General features: G+C 32.9%; 2 protein-coding genes and 1 long non-coding RNA gene across 10 annotated transcripts in view; 2 read left to right on the top strand and 1 right to left on the bottom strand.

Annotated features, from left to right (window-relative positions):
- The window catches only part of cdi (center divider), a 57,599-nt gene extending 49,265 nt beyond the window's left edge, over positions 1 to 8,334 (top strand). The window contains exons 6-11 of one of the 2 annotated variants that reach the window (XM_065356473.1): positions 3,694 to 3,776; positions 4,439 to 4,703; positions 4,812 to 4,998; positions 5,100 to 6,239; positions 6,413 to 6,567; positions 6,639 to 8,334. In XM_065356473.1, the coding sequence (XP_065212545.1) occupies positions 3,694 to 3,776; positions 4,439 to 4,703; positions 4,812 to 4,998; positions 5,100 to 6,239; positions 6,413 to 6,567; positions 6,639 to 6,962 (2,154 nt within the window). In that variant the 3' untranslated portion in view covers positions 6,963 to 8,334. Of the gene's footprint in view, positions 1 to 3,693; positions 3,777 to 4,438; positions 4,704 to 4,811; positions 4,999 to 5,099; positions 6,240 to 6,325; positions 6,568 to 6,638 lie in introns of both variants that reach the window. The other variant, XM_065356472.1, reaches the window with a different exon arrangement.
- The window catches only part of LOC135840124 (uncharacterized), a 76,296-nt gene that overhangs the window by 53,315 nt on the left and 3,211 nt on the right, over positions 1 to 19,770 (bottom strand). The gene's annotated exons all lie outside the window — the stretch shown is intronic.
- Positions 9,080 to 18,978, top strand: LOC135840117 (uncharacterized). 4 transcript variants are annotated; one of them, XM_065356471.1, is made up of 40 exons: positions 9,201 to 9,272; positions 9,351 to 9,429; positions 9,697 to 9,794; positions 10,048 to 10,308; positions 10,386 to 10,708; positions 10,780 to 11,350; positions 11,423 to 11,539; positions 11,606 to 11,707; positions 11,778 to 11,993; positions 12,083 to 12,205; positions 12,290 to 12,382; positions 12,494 to 12,646; positions 12,731 to 12,781; positions 12,853 to 12,954; positions 13,027 to 13,149; positions 13,228 to 13,335; positions 13,404 to 13,547; positions 13,617 to 13,712; positions 13,795 to 13,965; positions 14,044 to 14,166; positions 14,244 to 14,399; positions 14,480 to 14,608; positions 14,691 to 14,855; positions 14,935 to 15,039; positions 15,111 to 15,269; positions 15,358 to 15,521; positions 15,592 to 15,811; positions 15,891 to 16,212; positions 16,281 to 16,395; positions 16,471 to 16,658; positions 16,738 to 16,927; positions 17,017 to 17,217; positions 17,291 to 17,389; positions 17,462 to 17,592; positions 17,659 to 17,848; positions 17,930 to 18,017; positions 18,090 to 18,209; positions 18,295 to 18,441; positions 18,535 to 18,609; positions 18,684 to 18,978. In XM_065356471.1, the coding sequence occupies exons 2-40, from the start codon at positions 9,423 to 9,425 to the stop codon at positions 18,831 to 18,833; spliced, it is 6,096 nt and encodes a 2,031-aa protein (XP_065212543.1). In that variant the 5' UTR covers positions 9,201 to 9,272; positions 9,351 to 9,422; the 3' UTR covers positions 18,834 to 18,978. The 4 variants fall into 4 exon arrangements, with proteins under 4 accessions (XP_065212540.1, XP_065212541.1, XP_065212542.1 ...); XM_065356468.1 differs by lacking the exon at positions 9,351 to 9,429 and having other exon boundaries at positions 9,080 to 9,272; XM_065356470.1 differs by having other exon boundaries at positions 9,199 to 9,429.

Genomic DNA, 19,770 nt, shown 5'->3' with positions numbered 1-19,770 from the left:
AAGAAATTATTGGGAAAAGATACTCAGAAAAATATTTTCCAAAAAAATTACTCAAGTATTTTACCAAAAAACGATGTTTTAAATTTGCTCAAATATTAAACAATTGACGCGTTTTTTTTTGCACATTAAAAATAACCGGAAAAGTCTCTGAAAATTTTAAATAAGTAACTTGAATTGAAATTGAATTACGTTTAAACCAATTGAATCATACAAGTTGATCAGCAAAATTTTTCAAAAAATCGGTACCAATTTGAAAAAATTTTCTGAAAATTTATTTGAAAATACAAAAATGATCATTCTTTGACAAGTACAGAGTGAGAGTGAACCATGAGTCAGAGTGGTCCTGTTTCTTCAAGTGGATAAGTACGTAATGCATGCAATTCAAGTTACATCATGTCATGAAGGTTGCATATCAATCAAACCGCAGGAGCTCGATGCACAAAAACTTCAAATCTTTTCAAAACGCGTTTCTACGAACATTTTTAAAAATTTTTGTTTATCATATCCTTGTTGAAAAGTCTCGCTTTTTTTTAAACCAAAAATTGCTTAAAATGCTAGTTTTGCCGAAAAATTGTGAATAGTCTCACTTTTTTCCAATAATTGCCAAAAAGACTTACTTTTTAATGTTCAGTTTTGGCTTTGTCAGTTTTCATTTATTCACCAAAAATTTCCAATAAGACTCACTTTTTAGCTGAAAATTTCGGTTTTTTTCAAAGTTGCCAAAAAGTATTGTTTTTACCTAAAATTGTCTAAAAATTTTTAATTTGTAGCAAAAAATTTCCAAAAGTTTCTTATTTTTTTCAAAAATTGGCCAAACGACGACGACGTGCTTTTTTGCCAGAAATTGCCAAAAAGCCTTGCCTTTTGCGAAAAAAAATTGTTGTACGAAAAAAATGAGAGAGAATGTGTCACTTTTTTTCCAAAAATGTTTACTTTTTTTTATTAAAAATGTCCAATTAGCCTCACTTTTTTGCTAAAAATTTCTAACAAGTCCCGCATTTTTGCCAAAAAAAAACTGCGAAAAAGACCTGCGTTTTGCTGAAATTGTCCAAGCAAAGTTTTGCTTTTAAACAAAATTAGTAAAAAGTTTCGTCGCTTTTTGTCGAAGTTGCCAAAAAGTCTCGTTTCACTTTTTGACTAAAAATTTCCAAAAAAATCTAAATTTTCTTCTAAAAATTGCCAAAAGCTCTGCATTTTATTAAACTTGCTACAGCCTCGTTTTTTGTCAAAATTTGCTAAAAATTTTCACTTTTTTGTCAAAAAGTTTTGTTTGTCAAAATTTTTCTTTTGGCCTAAAATTTGTCAAAAGTTTTCACTTTTTCACCAAAAATTGCTGTTGAATATCACCTTTTAGTCTTTTTTTTCTGAAAATGCTAAAATTGTCATATTATTATTTTTTCCTTTTGAAGTTGCGAAATAGTCTAACTTTTATGACGAAAATTACGACGACGTACCTATTACTTTTTAGCCAATTATATCCCCAAACAGTCCTATTTTTTCTCGATCAAGTTTTTTTTGTGATTTTTTTCTACATTTAAATGTTGTGCTTACGTTTCGTAATTTTTTTAGTTAGTTTTTCAGACCTTTTTTTCTGGAAAAATTTAAGTGCGGTCCTGTTATAAAAAAAAAATCACATTTAAAAAGCAAACAAAAACGAAAAATTGTAGGTATGTACTTTTTTTGAACGAAATAAAGTTTTGAAAAAAAAAATAGGTAAACTTTTTCTTGTAAATTAGCATAATTGATATTTGAAAAAAGTATGGCTTCAGGGTCAAAAAGAAGTCGTGTTTTTGAGATTCCCCCTTTTTATATCTCAGTTTCTTGGTTTCTGTGAAATGTTTAGATAAGGGATAAATTATCATAAATTATGGTTATGCCGAAATTGAAGATAAAGCTTACGTATATGTTATTCAAGTGTGAAATCAGAGGTCCTACTTTTCTGCATAAATTATTTTTCTCCTCATTCATAACTAATTAGATAAGTAAATCTTTCCTATACAGAAAAATCATGTTTATAGGGTAGACAATAATTACTTTTGAAAAAGTTTAATTAATAATACTTGTAGATACCTACCTAGTATTTCTTCCTACCTCCTTACCTTCTTACCTATCTACTCATCTACTTATACCTAGTTAGTATCCATATGAAATTGAAGTATGAATGAAACGAAGCACCTATAGATACACAAAAAATTGTGAGTTACACGTCGTTTGAAAAAAAAATCAATCTGTCCAATTAGTTCTATATTTTTTGAGTATGTATATCTACTTACATACCTATTTTAGTTTTTATTTCGTCAAAAAAGCAATATAATACAAAGCGCATTAGAATATTACATATTTTTTGAAAACTTGGAAAATTTTTACGCAATTTGAAAAAAAAAATATATTTGTACTGGTAATTAAGTTAGGAATTAATTAGTGGTACACGAGTAAACAAAATATCGGAATTTTATTTACATTATTAACTACGGTATTTGTTATTAACGAATGTCAAATGTAATACAATAGGTTTTCATGTTTAAAGGTGAGGTCTGTTTTCCCACGACGAGTTGAATTTTAGTAATTAGCCATAGTATACCTACATTTGAGCGAAGAAATAAGATTACTAGGTTCTTGGTTGGAATGATGGCGAAATACTTAATAGCTACGTATTGATTATTCGCTTCGATTTTATTCGTAAAAAAATGGTTGAAAAAACTACTTTTCTATAGTTATTTCGCGTGCTAACGAGTTTTTGAGTATTTATTTTTCAAACGCAGGTAAAATTAGAGAAAAGTCGTCGCAAAATTGTGAAAAGGGAATTTTATACGTAGCTACCTACACTCGAAGAATTGTTGGGTGTCGTGAATCGTACAAGAATGAAGTGCAGAGGAGGGGAAAAAAGCCGAAGTTTCCGTTTTCAATATATTATTTCATCTGTTATTCGATGATTAAAACAAATCTAACGAGATTTTCGACTGCGAGTTACGTGACTTTATGAATATAATCTTATAATGTCACGCACATCCGTCAGTTGTGATTGAAAACGACGCCATTTGTTTGCGGCGGATAACGTTTCGTAATACGAATTCGTCTTTTTTTTTCTTGTTTTTTTTTCGAGTACATTTGAAGTCATTTTCCAGCCTTGCAAGAATGCTGACTGGTTTTTGTGGTGTGTAAATAGTGTAAGACTGACGCGAATAAATTTGTTATTAATTGAACGTAATTAAAAAATTATATACCGATGAACAACCAAGTATGAATAATTGTAATAGATGGAGTAGAGTGTATGGTTTTTTAAGTTGGCGTGAAATCGCGATCGTGGTTTGTAATACTCGACTTCTCTTATGCAGTTTGTTGTACTCGTACTTTTCTTAACAGCGTATGAGTGGTTCCCGGAACAAATAAAATAAGTACAACAATCGTATATGTACGTGCAGGCAAACGGAACCGAAGAATTTGGATTTTTCAAATAATTATATTCGATATTACAATGCTTTTTCAAGGTTATGAGAAATTCAAACGCGGCAACGCCGTTCGTTTTATTGTCATTTCGACCGACCAATTTGTATTAAGTTGAAAATTTAACGCGACTTTTCCCCTTGACCATGAAAAATTACTATACATATACCGAATAAACTTACAATTAGCGAATTTTTTCCTTATAACCTGTGTAATTAATATTTCATTTTGTTTGTTGTTTTGTTTCAGAATGTTTTAATTAAAAAATCAGAAGACTGTCTAGAAATGACTGCTGTAGTGGGTGATTTTGGATTAGCAGCTAAAATACCAAAGTAAGACGATGAGCTTTTCTAAATCGGAGATTCTGTGTCGAAAATAAAATTCAGTCAAGATCTATTCCTGTTTATATTTATTTGTATCCTTTCCTCGATCTTAGCATTTTTTAACAATTTGAGTGCACTAAATTTAAATATCAAATTTTGCCTCCTTTTTGGTGATATAAAATGGTTTTGGTTTATAATGTTCTTACAGGAGAATTTCTCGACGGGACTGCGATTTTTGGAAAGAGAATAGTCTCAAACTCAATAACAAAAATTTCAGCTGGCTGAATCGGTTTTTTAATTTTTGGCGAATTTTTATAAATTCAAAATTGATCATTTTGACCATTTTCGATGATTTATGCTTTTGTCGAAAAAAATATTTTTTTATTCAGTAAAAATAATTAAAATTAGTCCTAAAACTAATATCAACTCCCTCGAACCGAATTTCACCATTTCCAGTCATTTTGGTCGCTCCGGCACGATTTTCAAATTCTTTCTCTGGAATTTCAAAATTTCTCCAGAAAGCATAAAAATCAAAACTCGTTACTCGATTACTTTTTAAGTACCTAACTAAGTTACTAAAGTTTTTAAGATACCTATTTTGTAATACATATTACAACAACATTTATACCTCGTATTTGTAATCTGTAACTTTTTAAACTATTTCTCTACAGATCTGGTATACGTTTGCCAACGGTTGGGTCACCGTATTGGATGTCGCCGGAATGTTTGAAAGGCCAGTTTTACGACGAAAGAAGCGACATTTTCAGCTACGGAATCGTGCTATGTGAATTAATCGCTAGACTGGACGCTGATCCGGATATTCTTCCTCGAACTTCCAATTTTGGTTTAGATTATTTAGCATTTGTTGAAATTTGTTCTCAGTTACCGAAACCTCCGCCACCGGAATTCTTAAAACTCGCTTTTTCATGTTGCAATGTGAGTTTTCTTCTCTTCCTGCCACTAATTACCGCTTACGAATATCTGTATTTGCATTCGATTAATTGAAAATGATAACTAAATGGATTAATTTTCTTGATTTTACAGTTAGAACCAAAGAATAGGCCACTTTTTGCCGATATAGCCAAATTATTAGAAAAAATAGTCAAACCGGTGAAAAATGCTTTTTTAGCGAATGGATGTACGTTAACGGAAGCCAGAAGCGAAGAAGTTCTACCTTGTCCATCACCCACGCCGAGTATACTTTCCGAATCGAAGAATAGCCATAGAAAATGTAATATATTTTTTTCGATTTACTGCATGTAGTATATTTTTGATTTAAATGTTTGAAATACGAATAATTAACGGTTCGTTTTAATTTTCAAAAATGCGCAGTGGTTCATCGAAGATCTTTGTCGGAAGATATTGGCTTGATCGTGTTCCCCGCAGTGACTGCTCCTTCGGATAAAGCTCGATGTCATTGGTTGTCTCATTCGTTATGTCAACCGCCATTGAAGAGAGTCGGCGAGAGTATGTGCCAAGAAGATCCGCATTATAAACCAACGGAACCTAAATCGAACCCTTTCGCTGCACTTTCCAAACTAAAAGGCGTCAAGAAAATCTTGGCGCAGACCAATTCGACTGATTTATTTTCTTCTTGTTTCGAGTTGCCGTCGCCTTTTCACGGCGCCGACGAAAGGAAACCGTCTTTTTACGCGGATATCGAATACGGAACGAAAACCAGCACGTTAGACGTTGTCGATAGCAAACATCGCGCCCAGTTACCATACGCAAATGAAAAGTCTTCCTCGTATCGTCGTAAATCGGCCGAAGATAAACCAAACTGTGTACGCGAATGCGTCAATTCTTCTATTGTAATCGAACCTGTCATCAAACCGTCCGAAATTAAAAAATGTTCTTCCACTTCGAATAAATTCAAATCGTCTTCCAATAACAAAGAGAAAACCATTAAGGATAAGAGATCTAGTAAAACCAACAGCGGCGACGAACTCGACTGGCAAAGTCGCGCGAATGCTTCGCCGGTATCTTCCTCGTCGTCTTCGTCGTCTTGTAATACGTCTTCGGCTACGCTACGTTTGAAAGATGATCATAAATCCAAGAACGACGCAGCCGTCGAACGATTCGATAAACTTAAACCGTCGTCGTTACCTTCGTCGCCTACGTTTTGCAGAAAACGAGCCACGTTTTCGAACGGATCAACGTTCAAATATCCTGCGGAAGAAATTGCTCCTGCGACGTGCGCAGCTGATTCGTATTCGAAGAAAATTTGTTCATCTTTATTCCTACACCCGTTGTATAAATCGAGAGGTTGTTTGACTGATTTACTGGCCGATTCGACGAATTGTGGAAACGTCCTGCGCAGCTGTTCGTCTAGTTCAAATATCAGCGTGTTAGAAGAGTGTTCAAATGTTGTGTTTTTACCTACGGCCGAAACGCAAGCTTTAAATTTACGTCGTAGAGGATCCTGCGAATCCGGATTCTACAGCAGCGTTGGCGAAGATTTCTGCGTGCCAGGTAAAATAAACGTCGAGATATCACTTATGAGCCGATTTCGTTTGTATACGATGTGGTTGTTAAACGCTTTCATTTTGAAACCTTAGGTATTGATGTTTGCGTTGGACATCACCACTATACGGCTTCCTCTGTAACCTTATCGTCTTCGTCGGCTGCATCGTCTTTGTTTTTAGATTCTAACAGCGAAGATAATTCGACGCCGGTTTACTTCAATGGACGATATCCTTGTACGATGCATCATCACACAGCATCGTCCGTGTATACCGATAGTTCCGAAGATGTTTCTAGTTTGGCCAGTAGTGAAACTCCAATTTGGGATGATAAACAGGTAATATAACCGTACTTTCCTGCCAAAAAAAAAATTACGAGAACGAATATTAATTTGAGATGAATTTTCAGAAACCGCAACATATCAGTAAGATAGTCGAGTATTTCGAAGGCAAGCAAACAAACTTAGGAAATTCGCCGTTAAGTCACAAATGGGATTTTTTCGAATCATCCAACAAAATATCCAGTTTACACGCGTCCATTCGAAGGAATTGGATTCAGGGAGATGGGCAACCTGTGACGAAGTCATCTTTAGACTACTACACAAGAAGAAAGTTATTCGAAAAACCCTTCACCGGAGGATCGCATGTGTTATCGAAACGATCCGCCAATCAACGTTTGTTAATTTGCGAAGGCGCCGTTAAATCAAAATTGCCTATTTTTGATAAAAAATAATCTACTACTAATTGAGAAGTATTTATTTATTACATGGAAATAAGACTTGTTATTAAGATGTTTCTTTTCTTTTGTCTTTTTTTTTTTTTTTTCGTTTAATTAATTTCGTAGGAGAAAGGCTGCTGACAGGTTTTGTACTTTTACTTAATTTATGATTTAAAATTGTTCCACTAAAGTATGTAATTTTGGTTATTTTTTTTTTTTATAAAGAAAATTTTTCTTTAGTCAAATGGTTAGTCGAATTTGTGAAAATTTATTCGTACGTCGTCAATTTATGTAGGTAATATACTTAATTGTTCAAATTTAAATTTTGAGCGAACGCAATTTAAATCGGTGTATCATTCCATTAAATTTATGGGAATATAAAATGATTTTTATAATCGTTTTCTCGACGCAATTAATATATAAATTAAGTCTCTTTTTTTTTCTAATTATAACTTTCATAAATAATTTGTTACGAATGATGGAAGATTCTAAGACTAGTATATTTTCAATTAATGCTCCCTCATTCAATGATGATTATTATTACTACTTGGCGTAATATTTAAATACTTTCAGATCCAAAATATGCGAAATGGTCGAGGGTCTAGTCATGGTAGAAGTTTATTTGTTACCATTTTCTATTTTGTAATAAACCCCTACAAAAACGTCCATATTCATTAAAATAAAGAATTATTTTTCTTTAACGCCGATTCCGTGCCATTTATTTATTGGAAGGCGTTTATGCTCGTGTATTGTGCATTTCTTCCTTTAAAAAAATTATAAATTTAAATGAAATAAAAAAAAATTCAATCAAGGAGCTTTGAAAATTTAGTCTCTGAATTTTAACTAAACGCTCAAATTTTTCATTTCTTCTGTGTTTTTCTACGTATAAATTTTTAAATCGAATGTAATATTTTTATTGTGTCATTACATTAATATTTTACTTTTTTTTTTTTTTCGTTAGAATTGAATTTTATTGTATTAACTGTATTAAGTATCAAAACGCTTACCAAAAATAATTTGTCTCGAATTGACTGACGTTTTTAATGTGTTTTTTTTTCTTTTTTCTTTGGTTTATACTTGTGTATATTCATTGCAACGTGTGGAATATTTCGAACCATTTTAGTTTCTAGTCAAATTACTAAAATAAGGATTTTTTTAAACAATTATTTCTATTTTGGCGATTATTTTTTACGAACTTCTTTTCTGTTTTTCTTTATTAAAAATTGTACATTCTCAATAGCATTGTAAGTCGAGTAATAATTTATTCAAATTTTGTATGATTATTATTTTAAATTCAGTATTTAATATTTTACGATCGTAAGATTTTCTTTTACATGATGTTAAATTGTAATTAATAAATTGATTTTAAACATTTGTCTCATACCTATCTGAGTGATATTTCTTCTGGATTTTTTTACGATATGGAAAATTGATAAGTACTTGATAAGTACTTAATAATGATGTGCAGGTATATTATATAGGTTCATTTTCATTTCAAGTCGCAACTTTATACTTATAGAATATTTTAGGTGTCGTCAATCAACATTGGTTAATGAGTAATGTTCCGGAAAAACTATTGCCCAGGACCCTAGTGAAACGTACAAATTTTGAAAATAATGTATAAAGGAGAATTCAATGGAAACTAGGAGACTCAGCAAAATACTATGTAGTTGTATAATTCTACGGAACAGATCTGACGAGTGTTGTGTTCCATGATCAATATAAACGATGCTTTAAAAATTGAGCTTCAGAATCAGAATCAGATCAGAAGTCGAAGTCAGAATCAGAACAGAAACGAAACGTGAAACAGAAGCTTGCAATGTGCGTACTGCGTAGTCACTTTTACAACACTGATTTTTAAAAAAACACCATATTAAAATATCATTAATTCTATATTTTCAATGTCGTTCATCAGAAAATATGAAATTCACAATTCAGGAATTCTAGAAAAGTAAAGCAGGCTTATCAAGTTATCAACAAATCAGGAAAAAAATTCTGAACTCTTATCTGAAATTTAAAACTCAGTCACTATCATCAGGAGGGATTTTGTGTTAAAATGAAATGATACGCTTCGGCAACATTGAGTGTAATGAAGTTTTTCATTCAAAATTGTTTTGTCCGAACTAAAAAATCCCAAAAAGTGATGCATGCGTGGGAGTGTAATCAATCGGTCACCCGGTATCTTTGTTGGTAACATTGAAAGAGAGTTAATACGCTTGAAAATACACTGCAAAATTCGAAGTAATCTCTCTTCGCCGTTTCCACTCCACCACGACGCCAGTTCAATTCCATTTTTAAAATTTTGGAGAATTTCAATTTCAGAAGGTTGAGATTTTTCGATAATTTTGAAGTAATTTTATATCACTTTGTATAGTTATAATTTTATGAACTTTACCCATTTAGTGTAGATTTATCGTGTAAAATTTGCGTGCAGTGATAATGATGTAGATTTTGAATACCAAGTGTTATTCTGTCATGGAAGGTATAAAAATTGTTCAGTAATATCTAGTCGATTCATTACTATTTTTCGTTGTAAGAAGTCCGCGGCTCCTCGTTTTTTTGTATAATTTTCTGTTTTATCGCATCAACGTTATTAATTTTTTATTTGGTATCAAAAATTGGGAAGAAATTCTCTTTGTTTTGCTCACATTCTTTCGCGATATTAAATTTGTGGGTGATGAATTTTTGCTTTGGTTCCTCATCATATTAATATTGTGTAGTAATTTTATTATTATTATTTAATTGATAGATCTGAAAAAAAAGATCAATTTTGATCCATCTTTATTGTATTACTCTCCAACCAGTAAAGAGAACGAAGAAGACGAAAAACCTCCCGTTACTAATGTGGTAAGTATGCTCTTGAAAAAAATCAAGGAACAGAAGTGAATTTAAATTTAAAAAAAAAGTAAATCGCCTGTTATCCTCAGATTATTTCAAAACACTATTTTCTGTGTTTTTAAACAAATCGTATATCGGGGATTTTTCAGTTTTATCTCCTCCCGGATTTTTCTCGTCCATTGTCAAAAATGTGTGATTAAAATCTACCTTATGGTTTGAGATGATTTGAAAATTAATCAATGTATGTATTTGGATGTTTTAGGAAACGTACAATAGTACTAATCGTAAACACATTTGTACTGTGTGTGGTAAACGATTTTTTACTGTAAGCGCATTGAATGTACATATCGAACATCATCCACCGAATGAACGTTCAAATATTGAAAAGGACGATGATAATGCGAACACGAATCGTAAAAATCAGTATGTGTGGAATAACGGAATCAAATGCAGCAAATTTGAATGCAATTTCATCGCATTAGATGCCGTAGAATATTCTAAGCACATTTCGACTTGCGAAGGAGTAATTTCATTGATTTTCTTAGTCACACTCATGATGTAAGAAAAACCAAGATTACGTTTTGTGATTTTTGTTTGCAGATTCGTTTAACCAAGAACGCAGATAATTCGTTTTGCGAATTTTGTAATTCGTATTTTTCTTCGGAAAATCATTACAAGGCGCATTTAATTCTGCAACATCCGGATTGCGCTCCAGATATAAGTTTGAAGGAATACGATGCTAAATATACTACAATATCAGATCCGGTATCGTTATATGTTTCTGAGAATAATTCGGAAATTGACGCTGATATAAAGTTATCAAAAAATATTAGTCATTTGAAGTATCCCGATTCTTCCATTACGAAAAGAAAATCCAAAGAAGCCGGAACTGAAGAAATATCTCAACTGAATCAGAATACCGAGTATGTACATTTTATTCGTTATGTAAAATATTCGGTGTTTCGTGATCTCATTCGGTTGTGATTTATTTCAGTAAAATTATGGAACAAGTTACGTCTATCGTTGAATCAACGCCTACTGTAACGAATAGTGAAAAAATACAAGAAGTGAAACAAGATTTAACGAGCACCGTAGGAAAATCTCCTATGGAAAATTCCGATTCTGCGAATGTCTCTAAAACGGCAAATATTAATAACCTTCCTGATCTAATGGAGAACGGGAAATGCGATGAAAATGAAAAAACTGAACATTCAGCGATTCAATTGAACGACGTAATCGATGAAAAATCACCTGTCGAGAAATTGGAGGAATCGCCTTCGAAAGAGAACAATGTTATCGCTGATCCTAGCACCAATTACGATAATTTAGAACAAAACAACTCGCAAAATATTTCGATAGAAGATGAGCGAATTGAAATATCACACGACGCACCTCCCAAATCTGTGGAAGTAAAAAATGATCTTACTGAAAAGTTACCTGACGGAGAACCAAGTGATAATGCTAAAGTACAACAAACTGTTGACGAAGATGAGAAATTACAACGTAATTCTGTGGAAGCGGATTCCAAGAATGATAAACAGACAGATGATACGACGAAACATGAGGTAACATATTATTCTTCAGTCTTTGGACATTATTTAAATTGTTTGGTATTCATAATCGTGTTATTATTTCAGAACTATGTAAATGTCGAAAAAATGATGTATAATTTATTCAAAGATGAAGGAACAACTGAAACATCTTTGCAAGAACGTGGCGATGTCCAAGATTTGAATGATGTTTCTCCTGAAAAGGTAATACATCGTGAATTTTTATATTCGAAATCGAGGAAAAAATTGCTATTTATTATCTAATTTCAGAACAAAGAAGAAAATGAACTAAGTCAAACCAATAATGTCACCGATGCCGATAAAGAAGATTCCGATTTTGAGGAATTCGACTATAATCGCGCCGGCAAAAAAGTAAAAAACTTATTACATGCTTGAATACGCTGTTAGTTCATTTTAACCTATTTAACTCATTTGTTTGCAGAAATATTTAAAATCATACAGCCGATTAAACAAGAATAAAACCGATCTAAATAAGGAAGAAAAAGTTGATGAAACGCCTGTGACCAAAGAAGAAGTAGATGGAACTGAATTAGCTGCGTTGGATTCTGAAGAACCGAAGCAGAAAAAAACTGTCGGTAGAAAAAGTAAAAAATCACTAATTGTGGAAACACCTGCGACAGATTTAAATATTAAAGAAGTAAGTTAACGATGTGTTTTTTTAAAATCATTTATTTTTAATGAGTGAAGTAAACATAAGTATTAATTATTGTGGTGATATGTTTGTAGAGAAGCACCCGAACCAGAAAAAAATTGATTCTACCCGACTTTGAATATGATTCGGATTACAAAAGTTATACTCCAGAAGTTTCGAAACGTATTGAAGTTCCAAAACGGCCTTCATTACCCAAAGTAAATTTTTAAATTGTTATTATCAGCTTAGTTATTATTTGAGAGAAAAAAATTGTTAATTTTGATTTTTTGTTGCAAAAATAGAATAACGATACTTCTCCTAGAAAAAGAGGAAGGCCTCGTAAAAATCCAGATGCTCATCTAGATTCCTCTGCTAATGACAGCGCGATTGTAACTGTACGTACTTTTTATAGTAACACTTCGTAAAATTTTATTGCACGCTGTGTTTAAAAAATTGAAAATAAAAGAATTTTACAAATGCTCAAATGTGTTTAAAAATGATTTTAGGATATTTCTACGAACAGTGCGAATAAATCAACTACCAACGTCAACGATAGAATTGAAAATTCATATTTAAACGCCGTAGAAACACCAAAAACACGTGATATCGCGGATATAAAAATACCAAATTCTGATTCTGCCAATACTTCGAATTCCATGGTAATTTTTACTATCATAAAAAATCAAGTTGCATTTTATGTAATGAATGCATGAATACTAATTTTTTTGAAATTATTCTGGTAGGTATCTGATTCTTTCACTCAAAAAGAAACACCTAAGAACACATCTGCTGTGGTATGTAACCGATTTTTTTTTTTTTTTTTTTTTTACAATGAGACAATTTTACTATTAGAAATTATTTTTAGACTGATCCTATAAAAAAGAAACGAGGAAGGCCTCCAAAAATCAAATCCGAATCAGAAGCTACTAATGAACGGCCTGAGACTCCTGCTACATCTTCGATGGTGGTAATGAAAGCTATATCAGTGTTTTATTATTGCGTTTATTCGTATTCATTCATAAAAAAATTATCTCTACAGGATACAACCACGGAAGAAAGTATTTGTAGTGATGTCGCAAATGCCCTTCTTTCCTTAAGTGATTCCGTCCGTACCAAAGAATCAGTCGCGCACAAATCAACTCTCACGCCCGTTTCTACAAAGGTAAATTTTTGTTAGTTGTTGTCAACTTCACATTCAAGATGAAATGAAAATTAATGATCAAAATGATTTTTATCAAAGATTAAACAAGTTCATATTATAAAAATGAAGAAGATGAAAACAGTGATACCTGTTGATTCTATCGAAACACTTGAGGCTGATTTTGAACCCGTATCAACTTTTAAATTGGTACTTTATTGGTGTATTCCCAATGAAAAAATCTTCAAGTAAAACGAACGTTTACGTTTTTGTTTTAGAAAAACGATTTAGTAGCTGACCAGGCTGATGATTCAAAGGAAATTGATACGGATTTGTCTCTCAATGATACCAGTAAATTTGATAAAAACAAAGACGCCGAGGCAAAGTCTAACGGTTTTATGAAGGATACATCTTCAGTAGCGGTAAAGAATTACTTTTTGATTTTCGTGTTTTATTGTAGGTTTGTATTAACGTATTTCTAAATTTTTCAGGGCGTCTCTGCTCCGAGAAAGAGAGGAAGACCACCTAAATTACACAAAAGACCTAAATCATTGTCAATTCCACCTAAACAACCTGTTCCCAAAGTGGTACTATTTACTTCATTATACTTATTTTGTAATATTATGGTTTTAGCGTAATTTTCCTATACAATTTTTGTATTTTTTTCAGCCTTTGAAACCTAAACTGAATAAATCATTACCTACAACGACAGATGAACAAAAAAAGGTGGATAAACTTTTCGACGCCAAATTGTCTGATCGTAAAAGCGTATTTTTGAAGAATAAAGCGAAAATTAATAATGTATTAAAGGACGATCTGAAACCAAATGTTCCAGTGAAAGTAATTGACATAATTTTTGAGTAATTCGCATTCGACGAATCTTCTTTTATACTAATTTTTTTCGTATACTTCGAATAGAAAAAAGGAAGACCGTCTTTGAAATCCTTGCAAGATACATTTGGTTTTACTCCGAGACCAATTCATGATATTGCCATAGACGAGTCGGACGTTCCCGAAACAACCGTCAAGCCTGCGTCTAAAGTAACAGAATTTATACCCAGTTGCACATATATTATAACTGTGGAAATTTTTAAAATGAAATGTAATTTTTTTTTCAGGTAAACTTACCAAAGAAAAAAAAGGGTAAACTGGGACGACCGCGGAAATCTGATACGACGAGTGATACTAGTTTACAGAAAAATAACGATACGCCAAAAACGATGGAAAATAATTTGAATTCTCACAAAGACAGAGAAGAATCTCCTTTCATATATGTATGTAATATTTTACGATATAAAAATGTTAACCTATCATTGTCGATGTGGAATTGAATTTATATATTTTTATATATTAGGAAAGTTATCATCCTAAGAAAAAACGAGCTCGTCTCGATATCGACGAACAGAAAGATTCCGAAAAGGATGCTTCTGTTTCGAAAACTGAAGAAAAAGTTGCACCTCAGAAAGCTCCTCGTATTTTAAAGGTAAATAATTTTGCAAGCCGAAGAAAACTGCTCTCGTTTTCATTTTCGTAAAAGTTAATGCCGATCATGTTTCAATTGGCAGCCCAAGAAACCACCTCCGCCTCCTCCTGTCGAGATTCCAGATGAAACGCGTGATATAGACGAAGAATTATACATGGAAGATGTGAAAAATCGGACCAAATATGGCAAATTATTTAAAAAGCCGAAGAGTTTTGTTTACGACGAGAAATATACTGATGATATGATGGTATGTTGATTTTGACCGAACTAATTGAGTGAAATTGAGTGTTAATTTATTGCTGAAAACTCGATTTAATGTATTGCAGATTAATTGCGGACGGTGTAAGAAAAAAATGACGTTTCGACATTACAAAAATTATCATCAAGTATCACATTATTACCTTAGCTGGATAGAAGGCGATCAAGAAATTGCAAGTTCATTGTATTTAAGAATAGTTTAGATTTTTATAATCGCACTGCTAAGTTCTTCGTTGTTTTTTAGGACTTGAACGATGATAGTGATGTGGTGAGAATTTTACAATCTTCGATTACCCCTGATGCTTTGAAGAAAAAAGCTATCCGGCTCGCCTGTGAGAAATGTGGTGATGTACGTAAAAGTGTCGTGGGTTATGTCAGTCATGTGAGATTTTGCCAAAAAGAGGTATTTGAAATTGATTCCTTTTCGCTATATCTACGAGTATACTTTTATGAAAGTACGCGTTTAATTTACTTTACATTTCTTTTTTCAGGACAAAAATAGTTTATTTGAAACTTGTAAACTTTGCGGACGAGCTTTGCGGCCATCTAGCGTTAGATTTCATTATATTAAATTTCACGGTTATTATAAGCCTACTAAAGGTGGCATGTGTTTCTCAAATGAAAACGATGCGTTACTCAATTCGCTAGAATTAGAGTAAGAAATATTTTCAAATTAGTCCCGATTCAAATCTGAAAACATCGTCATGAATTTTTTCATCTTACAGCGATTCCGATGACCCCGATACGCCGGCGCGTAAACGTATTCGAATGGGTTTCACCAGAAGAGAATTACCAAAAAAAGATGTCATTGCTGATGAAGAATTTTGGACTGAGCTTAAAACGTCGTGTGATTTGTACATGTGTATGGGTTTAAGTTGTCGGCATATGGCAATTAGTAAAGAAGATCTCAAATCTCATGTATCAAACTGCGTTTCAATATTTTGCGTAAGTATAATAATCCGGTTAGCGATTTTGTCAATCTTGAAACGTTTTTCTCAATCATATTGGGTTCTTCAAATTCTAGGAATTCAGCTGTTCTTCGTGCGATTATAAAACCAAATACGAAAATGAAATTATTTATCATTCTAAAAAGCAATGCCTGAGTAATGTAAACGAAGAAATAATTACCAGTACTACCGAATCAGGACGACGAGTTTCAACTCGTCAAAAATTCCACAATTTTAAATACGATCAGAATAATTCTGATGATGAAACGAGTAACAGAGACGCCGATTTCGATGTTGGTGCGGTTGAGGACAAATCCGATGATGAAGACGATTATAATTCTGATTTGGAATCTGAAAAGCCTTCGATACGAAAAGCAATTCCATCGCTTACCCCGCGAAGTAAGCAACATAATGACAGAATAATGTTATCCGTTGAATGTTATGTTCATTAAAAAAATTGTTTCCAGAAAAATCTGATCGAGTGTTGACTTCGACTAGTATTACTGATAAATTAGGACTCCGAAACGCGTTTCAACAATATTGTTCCGGTCGCACGGATCCTCTGAGGTGGACGGTTGATTTGTAAGTCGACATACTTCGTTTTGAATGTTATTTCGAAAACAAATTATACGAGTTTGATTTCATTTTGATGAACAGACGTTTGAAATTATTTTCCTCGACGCCTTTACACGTTCATATGAAAGTAAACACGAAGGAATGGGAATTGTTATCGTCCACAGAAACGGAAAAATACATTCCAATACATACGAAATCAGTGAAGGCTTATTTCCATAACGGCGGGTCATCTTCGCAGTTTGATTTATTCCAAGCAGATGTGATAAAAGGTATATCATGATGTTTTTTTAAATCGAACATGTCGATTATTACGATGTGTTTTGTAACGCTGTATCGATATTTTTGTAGGAGTTCCTCTATGTTATGTTGGCGGTCCTGTTTGGGCCATGGCTTGGGCGCCAATTCCTGCTCATGTTACCGAACAATATCTCGCAGTTTCTACCTTGAGGCATATGAATCATCTGATAGGAACTAACGAAAGTGTTTCATTTCCGTCTCTTATTCAGTTTTGGAAATTCAGCTCCATTGATAACATTAGGTACGTATAACATATATTTTTATAATTTTAAAACTAGAGTAGAAATGTTTCGAAATGATAACTTTCCAATGCTATCGTATTTTCAACAGCAACGACATCCAAAAACCTGTATTAGGATGGTCAATTGCCCATTCATACGGAGCTGTGTGGTCCATGGAATGGTGTCCGTCCGGCGGATTCAATAATTTATCGACTACCACTAGACTAGGTATTCTAGCTGCGGCGACGTCTTCTGGTTGTGTCATTGTGTATAATGTACCAAAATTGGAAATTAGTGATAAAGAACCTAAGTAAGACAGACCATACGATAAAACAGGTAGACACTTGATGAACAATATATTAACGTTTATTTTTTTTTCCAAGGGACACTGTTACGAATCCTAAACCAGATTTGATCTTAAAAGTTCGCTACGATAATGTGCAATGCACGAGAATAGTTTGGGATCAAATCTCTCCTCATAAGTAAGACGTTGATTTACATTTTGACCTTTTGTATTATAATGCTATTTGCTTAAACAACTGGTCGTATTGCAGTTCATTAATCGGTGGTTTTTCAAATGGTTCTGTCGCTTTTTGGAACATCAATACTGCATCTGTATTACTCAAGAAAGGAAACGTCGTTTATCCTTATAGAATATTTGAGGCTCATAATTCGGCCATTACCGGTTCGTATTCTACGATTTGTTTTGGTCTAATGATCAATCGTATCTGATGTGAAAATTTGTTCGTAGCATTGGATCTACACTGGTTAAACAACAGCAAGTACCTTCTCACTGGTTCGATAAATCGAGTTACCCGACATTGGGATTTGAATGATTTATCTGGTCCGATACACGAGTGCGAAAGACCCACTCCTGTTTTAGATGCAGTTTGGATGCAGCATTGGATTGTTACCGCCAATGTTCACGATTTCGGAAATTTGTAAGTATCAAGTTGACTGTATAAAGATCGGGACTTCGTTTTATTACTGTATTGTTTATAAAAATTTATATTCTTTTGTAGGGTTGGTGAATCAGGTTCTTTTATTGCACATCCTCGTGATCCGTTCGAAAAAAAGAAAACTTTGATGAATATAAGAGACACGTTCTGGGTGAGTTTTACGGTTTGTTGGGTTTATTTGTGTTCGAGGATGAATAATAATATCACTTTGTAAAAATTTCAGTCCCTATCGTATTCGTTGTGGAATGATACGGTTGCTGTTTCAAGTAATGGCGGTTTTGTTTCGGTGTACGCTGCGAAACATTTGGCCATGTTGACCTATAAAAGTCCTGATTTTGAAAAGGTTTGATGTTTTATTTTGATCTTAATTCAATTCGCAAATAATTTTTTGTTTATTCTGTATTTTTCATTTTTTTTTCATCTTATAGATTCTTACGTCCACTGAGTTGGTCAAATTAAGTGATGCCGATAAGAAGGATTTCAGCTCTGATGAATTGGTTGCCTCCATGCCTTCAACAAATGATTTATACGACTGTACAACAGCTATCAAAAATAATGGCATTCAATTCATAGATGTAAGTTTCATCAGGGTTTCCAATATATCTACTACATATTTAATTCTCATTATACTAACCGAGTATCGTGTTTATATTTTTTTCGCTGAATAGAAAGCTAAGAATGATATGAATAGTGAAACTTTGAGTTTTGACTTGAAAAACAGTAACATTACATCCGTAAATAAAGTAAGTTGATCGTTCGGTTCACCTTTTTCGGTTTATCTATTTGAATACAGATAATGTTTGAATTTTTGTTGCAGGTATGTTGGAATCAAAACTACAACAGTTTCAATTGGCTAGCCATCGGATACGAATGCGGTTTCGTTAGAGTTATTCGAGTTGAGCGATTCGATAAACATTACTTAACTAAATTTTATAAAACTAACGAAAATACCGCAACGTTGATGTAAATTTTTTATATTCAGTTTTTGTTGTTTTCCGTTTGTAAAATATTGTGTACTTCGTTTAATTTTGCTCCCATTTGTATCGGTGTTTTACTTTTTGAGAAAATAATTTTATGTTATTAATCATCATTATTATAATGTATTGATTTGAGTTTGTGTGGATGATTTTCACTGCAACAACTTTGAAACTTTTATTCGCTGTACCAAAGTTAGAAGTTTTTGAATAGTTAGCTCTATGGAAGGGTTCAATTTCATCTTTCAATCTCATAGCCAAAAAGTCCGAACGAAATCTGCGCCCAGAATGTGTCGAGTAGGTATGAAGGTGGAAGTACATAATGTTAATATTTGGAATGAAACCGAAGTTATGGATCAACAACTGATTTTGTCAGCTGTAAGCTAGTGACCAGTTCTCGTAATTTCTGATAGTCGGAATATAAATGGCGTAATGAAAAAAGAAATTATATTATTTTTCAAGGTTTGGGTATTAATCAGGAATTCAAAGAAGTGAGTGATATGCTTCTAATTAGAATGGTACATAATACTAGAATTTTGACGGATGGACTTTGAAGTTTGAAGCTTGGACTTGACGTAGTTGAGAGAATTGGAGGTGAGATACTGGTGTGTTTTTTTGCAACATGGATGATCGGAATCGGATCATGTCATGATGAATCATACATTTCATAGAAGAAAACGACAACGTAAATGCCTGAAGAATGCCGATTTTCAGTTCATTATTTTCTGGTATTGAAATTTTGACGAACTAGAAATCCCATTTTGAAACTTGAAGCTGAAATTTACTTTTTACAGCTTTCTCGTACGAACAACGAGAACTTTTCCAGCTTTCATTAATTTTTTGACTTTCCAAATCGAAGAAGAAAAAAAAATTATGTAATTTTTTTTAGAAGTTGATGATAACATTTTCATTTATCAAGGCCGGTAACAC

This window comes from Planococcus citri, chromosome 3 (genome assembly GCF_950023065.1).
Source record: "Planococcus citri chromosome 3, ihPlaCitr1.1, whole genome shotgun sequence".
NCBI lineage: Eukaryota > Metazoa > Arthropoda > Insecta > Hemiptera > Pseudococcidae > Planococcus > Planococcus citri.
This window is presented reverse-complemented; position numbering and strand designations above follow the sequence as displayed.

Coding starts and splice junctions, on each gene's coding strand:
- LOC135840117 (XM_065356468.1), top strand. CDS start 9,095: ATGCGTGGGAGTGTAATCAATCGGTCACCCGGTATCTTTGTTGGTAAC. Junction 11,540..11,605: donor ATGATGTTTCTCCTGAAAAG/GTAATACATCGT, acceptor ATCTAATTTCAG/AACAAAGAAGAAAATGAACT. Junction 14,609..14,690: donor AAGCTCCTCGTATTTTAAAG/GTAAATAATTTT, acceptor TTCAATTGGCAG/CCCAAGAAACCACCTCCGCC.